Raw genomic sequence first — 8,059 nt, forward strand, 5'->3', positions numbered from 1 at the left:
AAGAATCCATTCTTTTTAAAAAAAGTAGAAAGAGATTGTAATAGTTGTGTTAAATTTATTAGAGAATTTAAATTATTTCCATATATAGATATATTAACATTAAATTGTAGTTATTTTAGAACATTTAAAACACATCAAATTATGGAACAAATTAAATATATTCATATTAATGAAATACCAATAAAAAATATAAATTTTCTTAATGGGTGTGAAAATAAAATACAAGAACTTGGTATTATTATTGAAAATGAAACACTTAATTTAAAAGAATTTATTAATCTTCAAAAATTATTTATTAATATTAAAGGAATAATAATAACAATATCTTCAATATTACCAAATAAAAAACAAAAATTAAAATTAATGAAACTTGAATTTATGAATAATAATTTACCTTGTAATATTTCAAAAGAACTTAAAGAATATTGTCAAATTAATAAAATAATTATTACAACAAATACTAAACCAATAGAAAATAATGATAATAAAAAAATAAAATTCTTTTATGAAGGATGGATTGAAAAATATGAAAAAGAATTTATTTGTAAAAAAATAAAATTTTTATTAAAAAGAAATGAAAAAGGATGTGATTTAAGTGAATTAAATAAAGTAATGAAAAAATATTATCCATATGAAATAAAATTAAATATAAAAGATACATTTAATATTAATTGGAAATATGATTTAAATGAATTAAGAATGTGTAAAACATATGAAGAATATTTTATTAAACGTCATAAAGGAGATCATGATTTTCAAGATTGTATTGATGAAGGATATTCTGTTAGTGAAGAATATGAAAAAGAAAAACAAATAAAATTAAAAAAAATAGATGATGAATTTAATGTAGAAGAATTAATAAAAGAAAAAATAAATGAAGATGAAAATAAAAAATATAAAGAAGAAACAATAAAAAGAAGAGAAAAGAAAAAAGAAGAAGCAAAAAAAAGAAAAAAATATTTTCCAATAATTGTTAAAACAACTGAAATTGATTTATCAGAATATACACAATTAAAAAATATAGAAACAAAAAGTGATATTATTGGAATTAAAGCACCTGAAAATTATAAAGATGGAATGTATTTAAATTTTAATAGTTCTACTAATATTCATTTAAGTAAAAGAGATGAACAAAAAGTATTTTGTTCAATTAGAAGAAATATGGATTTTTCTAAAGAAAATTTTATAAATGCAAAAATGATTAAATGTAAATTACTTCAAAAAACTTTATTTCCTTCAACTCTTAAAAGACTTACTTTAGAAGATTGTGAAGTTGCAACTTATAAAAATGGAAATTATTTCCAATTACCTAAATGTGTTACTTCTTTAACACTTAAAGGAAATATTGATCAACATGCATTACATATTGAACGTATTCCATTAATTGAATTACAATTATTAGAAACTCCTTTTGTAGAAATTAATCCATTTCCACAAACATTAACAAAAATTAAATTAATGAATATTAATTCTTCTAGATTAATGAATTTTAAAAATTGTACTTTAACTTCATTAGAATTAGTATCATGTATTAAAGCTGGTTTTCTATTACCTAATTTAAGATTATTTAGAGGAGATAATTCAAATATTTATATTAAAAATATTGAATCAATTAAAGTAAGAAGATGTGAATTATTTAGATGTTTTGTTAATGATCAAAATAAACTTATTTGTGATCATCTTTTTAGTTTTGGTGATATTTGTGATAATCATAATAATCCTTTCTTTGAAACTTATTTTGAAGAATTACCAATATCTAAATCTCTTTCTTCTTTAAATAAATCACCACAATTAAATTCTTCAAATTTATCATTATCTCCTATCTCTTCTTCATCTAATAATAATAATAATCAAACTCTTCTTCATCAACCAAAGATAACTCCTACAAATCCATTCTCTAGAAGTGCTATTGATGATTCTTCTTTTCCTATTCTTAATCTTAGAAATGAATTAACTTCTTATCAATTACCTCCTCCAACAAATTCTAATTATTATTCTCCATTTACACCTTCTTCTTCTTTAAATTATCAAGGAATTTATCAACATTATCATTCAACTTATTCTCCTTCTATTCCACCAAAATAATAAACATTTGTGTTATAATGGATATCTTTTAAATGATTGTTTTTTTTTTTTTGATTAAATCTTTCTCTTTTATTTATTATTTGATTTATTTGTTTAATTTATATACAACAAAAGATATTGTAAAATTTATCATTAAGTTCAATTTTTATTTTATTATTAAATTCTTTCTCTTTAATATTTTTATTATTTTTAAATATAAAAATATAATTTTTTTTTTGTTATTTATATATTAAAATTTTGTTATTTTAATTTATGATTAATATCATCTTTAAAAACACATTATTGAAGTAAAAAAGAATGAAGTCTTATATAACATTATTGATAATTTCTTTTGTTCTTATACTTATTTATTTCATTCTTAGAATATTAAGAAAACCAAAAAGTATGAGAGTTACAATATTAGTTCTTGGAGATATTGGAAGATCTCCAAGAATGGAATTTCATTCAATTGAACTTGCTAAAATATGTCCTGTTTCTATTATTTGTTATGAAGAAACACAACCACTTTCTTCTATTCTTGAAAACCAAAATATTGTACGTTATCCTCTTCATATTTTACCTCCTTTAAAATCAATTCCATTAAGAACAATTATATGGATATTATTTTATGCACCATTTAAATTCTTTTATTTAGCTGTTCAGTTACTTTATCTTCTTTTATTTAAATTACCAAATTATAGTCATATTTTAATTCAAAACCCACCTTCATTACCTTCATTTATCATTGCTGCTCTTGTTAAATTTATTACTGGATGTACTGTAATAGTTGATTGGCATAATACTGCTTATTCTATTGTAATGAATGTTCATCATTTAAAAGAAACTAATCCATTAATTATTATACTAAAACAATATGAATTACTTCTTCCATTATATTTTGATTATCATTTCACAGTAACAAAAACAATGAAAGAATTTCTTATTCAAAATAATTTTAAACAAGAAAATATTACTGTTCTTTATGATAAACCATTCATTAATATTAATTCAACACAATCACAAAAAATTGAATTATTTTCTCGTTTAAAAAGTACTTTTCCAAAATATTCAATTCCATTCATTAATTCATTAATTCAAGATGATGAAAAAATTATATGTGGAGTTAGTTCAACAAGTTGGACACCAGATGAAGATTTTAGTGTTTTATTTGATGCATTACTAAGTTATGAAAAAAATAAATTAAATCTTCCTAAATTAATTATTTTTATTACTGGAAAAGGGCCATTAAGAGAATTTTATGAAAAAAGAATTGAAGAAGAAAAAATGAAGAGAGTATGTATTATTCCTATTTGGCTTTCACATGAAGATTATCCTTATTTATTATCAAGTTGTGATTTTGGAATATCTTTACATCAAAGTTCTTCTCAACTTGATTTACCAATGAAAGTTCTTGATATGTTTGGATGTTCATTACCTGTATTAGCAAGAGGATATCAATGTTTAAAAGATGAATTAGTTATTGAAGGTGTTTATGGATATTGTTTTGATACTTCTAAACAATTATCTGAATTAATAATAAATATTATATCTGATGATAAGAAATCAGAATTATTCTTTATTTCAATGAAACAAAGTTTGTTTATTATTATTTAACTAAATTTGTTATAATTTAATTTACTTTATTCATTAATATAGATGTTATTGAAAATACAAAAGTTACTTGGAGTCAAAATTGGAAAAATGTTGTTCGTCCACTTTTTCTTGCTGAACAAGAGAAGAAAACACAATAACTAAGATTTATTCTTTATCACTTTTACTTCTAATTTTATTCTTTCAAAAAAAATATTACCAATAACATATTTTATAATAAAAGAAAAAATAAAAATGTTTTTAAAAAAGAATCTTTTAGAATATGAGTTGAGGGTAAAAAATCTATTTATAAAAAGAGTAAAAAGTAAAACTTCAATATTCATGTTTGACCATTATTTAAAATCCTAGAAAATCTATAATTTTCAATCTTAAATCTTCAGAAGAAGCAAAAATAAAAATAAACAAACAATTTAATGCTCCCACAACCAATTAAAACTACTCCTTCTGCCTTAAAAAATCAAACTTCTAATTCTCTTATGAATCAAATGAAATATAAATCAGAAGAGTCTCAAACTAAACTTATAAGTTTCTTAATGTATGTATTGTACAGTTTAGGTTATAGCTTTGTGGTGAGAAAACCAACTAAAGTAAATTGCCAACGCATGAGCATTATTCCTATTTGTGAAATAAGAGACATTTTTGGTAATGTTGTTTTTAATGAAGATCTTTTGAAAGAAGATGAAATTATGAAACTTGTTTGTCAAGTAAAAAAAGAAAGTTTACATCAAAGAATAAAAGCAAAATACAGTAGAGTCGTTTGTGCTAATTTCATGACTCAAACTATTGACCAATTCCCAAATACTTCTTTCATTTTTGGAACTTCAAAAAAGACTTGTGAAATAGAAACCCAATGTGGAAATATTCATCTTCCTGCTTTCCCAAAAATTCAAGCAGCCACTATAAACAACTTCTTGTATGATAAAAATGCTATGGAGAATATCGGTTCTCACTTTTACAAATTTCTGATTGATCAGTCTAAAAACTTAAAGAAACTTGAACAATTTATTGTTTCTCCATTGATTAATGCTGTTTGAAACATATTTAATTCAATTCTTATTGTAAATTTAGTAATTTTTTTAACAATGTAGTTTACTTTATATAATAATGAAGAATGTTAAGATTTTCACATATACGTCATACCAATAATAACTAACTAATCAATAATAATACTTTCTGAATGACAATACTAATTAAATCAACACAGTGAAACCAAAAAAGGAGATTAAGAAAGTGATAATCATATTATATAAACATAATCAATCTACTAAATAACATCAACAAAACAATGAAAGCATTACTTCTTATATTATGCATTTATTTAGTTTCATCACTTGAATTTGTGGATGGTGATTGTAAAGGAAGACATGGGTATTTCTGTTATACAGATAAAGACAAGAAGAGGGAATATTATACCTGTAACAAAGGTAAAAAGTCGTGTGTTAGCAAATGCCCAAATGAAGATGTGTGCATTGGTAAAGGTGAGTTTGAAATCAATAAAAACAAGATTTGTGTTGCACCTAATGAGTCTCACTGGGAAGTTGATCCATTACCTACTCCTACACCAAATAAATATCCAGTCAATTGTACTGAAGTGAAAGAAGGATATTATTGTTATGAAGAAGAATCAAAGAATACTGAATACTATTGGTGTGTGAACAGTGTTGGTTATGAAATGAAATGTCCTAAGGGAACAACATGTCATACAAAAGACAATGGTTATAACAGTCCATGTTATTAACTCATCATAGTCTAATTGATTATTGATGCTTACTTTTATTTTTACTATTTATCATCTCTAAACAACTAACATTATAATCTAATAACAACACTGTTTTGATTCATTAAAATGATAATGATAATTTATTATCAGTTTATTCATCAACTGTCAAACATAATCACTCCTTCATGCTATCTTGTTCATTGAATAAAATGGAACAATTTTTCTTATAATTTACATTAAGAATTATACAAATATCACTAATAATACAGTTTCATTTTATTTTATAACATTTAGTGAATGTAATATTTTAATTCGAATTCATTATTCGTTTACTTATTCAATCTGTGTTGTTTCATTTTCTATCTTATTAATTAATGATTTTTCAATAACTCATTTAGTATTGAATCAAACCAAAATTAAAAAATTGATAAATTCTAAAGTACCATTCGATTTTTAAACAATTCATTATTTACATTTCAATAGTAAATAATAACTATTTTAACCATAACGTTAAAAATACTATTTATTTTGTAAATCTAACTAATTTAAATTTATTTTAACTAAATTTTAAAAATTTTTGTTTGTTTTAGCCAAGACCAAACGAATTATTTTACATATTAATAAATTTCCAATGTTACATTATCGAACTTAAAAGAGTTATTTCCTGTTTTTGAAAATTAAATTACAAGGAAACTTCCTAAAATAATTTGTCTCTAAGGAAAAATTCAAATTTTGATTTTAATTTTTAAACTTTTAAATAAAAAATTTTAGTTCTAATGAGAATGAACATCATTCTTAGTCTCTTTATTTTAATTTCTTCATCACAAACATGTGACGAATTTAAAAATTATTCATACAAATCAGTTAATGAATCATTTAATTGTTTAAATTCTATTCCAACAACATTTTCAGAAAATAAAATACTAGTTGATTTATTAAATACATATCTTGAAGCATATGTTTACAAAGATATATTAAAAGCACCTCCTCAACCTAGTTTTTCAGGGACTTATTATAAACCATTTGATATCGATACAGAAATGAGAAATATAAATATAAATACATCTTGTCTTTATGATTTTTTAGTTGATATTCAAAAAATTATTATTTCAACTGGTGACAGTCATTTAAATTTTTTTATTCGACCAGAACAGGGAAAACCAAATGCATTGTTCTTTGATTTTTATTATTCACTTCCATTTAAAGTGTCAATATCTAATACTAAAAAAATGTATTTACTTCCACAATCTCTAACTGATCCATTCAATGAATTAATTCCTATTTCTATTATAAGAAATCAGAATACTGTAGTTAAATATATTAATGGAAAAGATCCATTCTCTGTTATTAGAAGATTTGCTGATTTATTTGTTCCTTTAAAATGTCCACATGCTCGATTCACTAACGCACAAAACTCATTTACTTTTGGGTCTATTGGTAGAACATTATTACCCAAATCTTATTTAAATACTAAATTTGAAATTGAATGGGAAAATGGTGAAAAGGATATTATTTCATATTTTATTCTTCGAATTAATCGTTCTTCTATATCTACAAGAGCAAGAAAAAAAGTTAATATGTTATTTTCTTCAGGTGTTGGAAACATATTATTACCAGAAGATATATTTGATTCTCTTTCCAGTGGTTACAATGAGCTAAAGAAAAGTGAAGACCTTAGTTATGTTTCAAAGGACAAAACTGTCAGTTGTTCTGTTAACATTACAAAGAAAGTGAATACATTTGTGTTAACAAGTTTTGCTCCTGATAGTGATAATTGGCAGAATTATCAATTTGTGATTAAACAATGTGTTAATTTGTTTGATGAAAATTCATATCCAATTCAAATTATTCTTCCACTAAATGGAGGAGGATACGTTACGTATGCTCAAAACATTGAAAAAATCTTTGCTCCTCATGACGATGTCAATTTAATTGTAAGTGCTAGAATAAGTAATTTTACTGAGAGAATTATGAGACAAGAAGAAGCAAAATCAATTAAAGATCCTCTTAATTGTCAACCAAGAGAAAAAACAAGTGTAGATGTATTAGGTGATTGGTATATGAATCCTAGGATGATTAAATATGGAAATAATGAACATAAAATTATTCAACCATCTCTTATAGATGAAAATGATGAGATAATAGAAAGATTTATTAAGAATCAAAGAAAACCAACTGATATTGTTGTTTACACTGACTCGTTCTGTTTTTCTGGATGTTCAATCTTAACAAAAGGATTAAAAGAAAGAGGAAGTGCTATTATTACTGGATTTGGAGGAGATCCAAATGGAAGTGTTGATGAATTTGAAGTTGGTCAATCACCAACAACTGTTTTGTTTTTGAATGAGTATCTTGGAAAAAGTTCAGACCCATTTATTAGTTATGGATATGGTCTTAGTTTGAGTTTCTTTGAAACTTTTAGATTTAATTACAATTATACTGAAACAATTCCAAGAGAATTTCTCCCTGATATTGTTGATGAAAGAACTAACATATTTTCGTTTTCTTCTAATGACTATTCTACTTTTATTGATTCTACTCTTACTATTATTGAAAATATAAGACTAAGTGTAATCCAAAGAATAAAAGACTTGTAAAGAAACAACAAATTGTGATTCAAAATTAAAATACCACATGCCCATGGTGGTTATGATGTGATGACAA

The 8,059-nt window shown here is 23.3% G+C and overlaps 5 protein-coding genes across 5 annotated transcripts in view, besides 15 other annotated features; all 5 read left to right on the top strand.

Moving 5' to 3' along the window:
• Nucleotides 1–2,085, top strand: part of EDI_136370 (uncharacterized protein) — a gene marked incomplete at both ends in the record, with an annotated part of 3,288 nt that extends 1,203 nt beyond the window's left edge. The window contains one exon of the mRNA XM_001733402.1: nucleotides 1–2,085. This exon is cut by the window's left edge and continues 921 nt beyond it. Within this exon, the coding sequence (XP_001733454.1) occupies nucleotides 1–2,085 (2,085 nt within the window).
• Nucleotides 149–198: a sequence feature (AT_rich).
• Nucleotides 257–365: a sequence feature (AT_rich).
• Nucleotides 431–451: a sequence feature (AT_rich).
• Nucleotides 473–500: a sequence feature (AT_rich).
• Nucleotides 521–571: a sequence feature (AT_rich).
• Nucleotides 599–673: a sequence feature (AT_rich).
• Nucleotides 861–957: a microsatellite.
• Nucleotides 1,584–1,605: a sequence feature (AT_rich).
• A 67-nt stretch (nucleotides 2,086–2,152) lies between the features above and the next one.
• Nucleotides 2,153–2,348: a sequence feature (AT_rich).
• A 34-nt stretch (nucleotides 2,349–2,382) lies between these two features.
• Nucleotides 2,383–3,815, top strand: EDI_136480 (chitobiosyldiphosphodolichol beta-mannosyltransferase, putative; the record flags this gene model as incomplete). The annotated part of the gene is made up of 2 exons (XM_001738920.1): nucleotides 2,383–3,658; nucleotides 3,721–3,815. The coding sequence occupies 2 exons, from the start codon at nucleotides 2,383–2,385 to the stop codon at nucleotides 3,813–3,815; spliced, it is 1,371 nt and encodes a 456-aa protein (XP_001738972.1).
• Nucleotides 3,254–3,295: a sequence feature (AT_rich).
• Nucleotides 3,593–3,613: a sequence feature (AT_rich).
• Nucleotides 3,664–3,719: a sequence feature (AT_rich).
• Nucleotides 3,816–3,845: 30 nt separating the features above from the next.
• Nucleotides 3,846–3,923: a sequence feature (AT_rich).
• A 165-nt stretch (nucleotides 3,924–4,088) lies between these two features.
• EDI_136490 (uncharacterized protein) lies at nucleotides 4,089–4,709 on the top strand (the record flags this gene model as incomplete). The annotated part of the gene is made up of 1 exon (XM_001738921.1): nucleotides 4,089–4,709. One exon carries the CDS (start codon nucleotides 4,089–4,091, stop codon nucleotides 4,707–4,709), a length of 621 nt encoding a protein of 206 aa, XP_001738973.1.
• A 251-nt stretch (nucleotides 4,710–4,960) lies between these two features.
• Nucleotides 4,961–5,413, top strand: EDI_136500 (uncharacterized protein; the record flags this gene model as incomplete). Its single annotated transcript, XM_001738922.1, has 1 exon — nucleotides 4,961–5,413. One exon carries the CDS (start codon nucleotides 4,961–4,963, stop codon nucleotides 5,411–5,413), a length of 453 nt encoding a protein of 150 aa, XP_001738974.1.
• Nucleotides 5,414–5,905: 492 nt separating this feature from the next.
• Nucleotides 5,906–5,974: a sequence feature (AT_rich).
• Nucleotides 5,975–6,114: 140 nt separating this feature from the next.
• Nucleotides 6,115–6,165: a sequence feature (AT_rich).
• A 6-nt stretch (nucleotides 6,166–6,171) lies between these two features.
• Nucleotides 6,172–7,992, top strand: EDI_136510 (uncharacterized protein; the record flags this gene model as incomplete). Its single annotated transcript, XM_001738923.1, has 1 exon — nucleotides 6,172–7,992. One exon carries the CDS (start codon nucleotides 6,172–6,174, stop codon nucleotides 7,990–7,992), a length of 1,821 nt encoding a protein of 606 aa, XP_001738975.1.
• Between the last annotated feature and the right edge of the window lie 67 nt (nucleotides 7,993–8,059).

Source organism: Entamoeba dispar, genomic scaffold (assembly GCF_000209125.1).
Source record: "Entamoeba dispar SAW760 scf_1105229461761 genomic scaffold, whole genome shotgun sequence".
NCBI classification, from domain to species: domain Eukaryota; phylum Evosea; order Mastigamoebida; family Endamoebidae; genus Entamoeba; species Entamoeba dispar.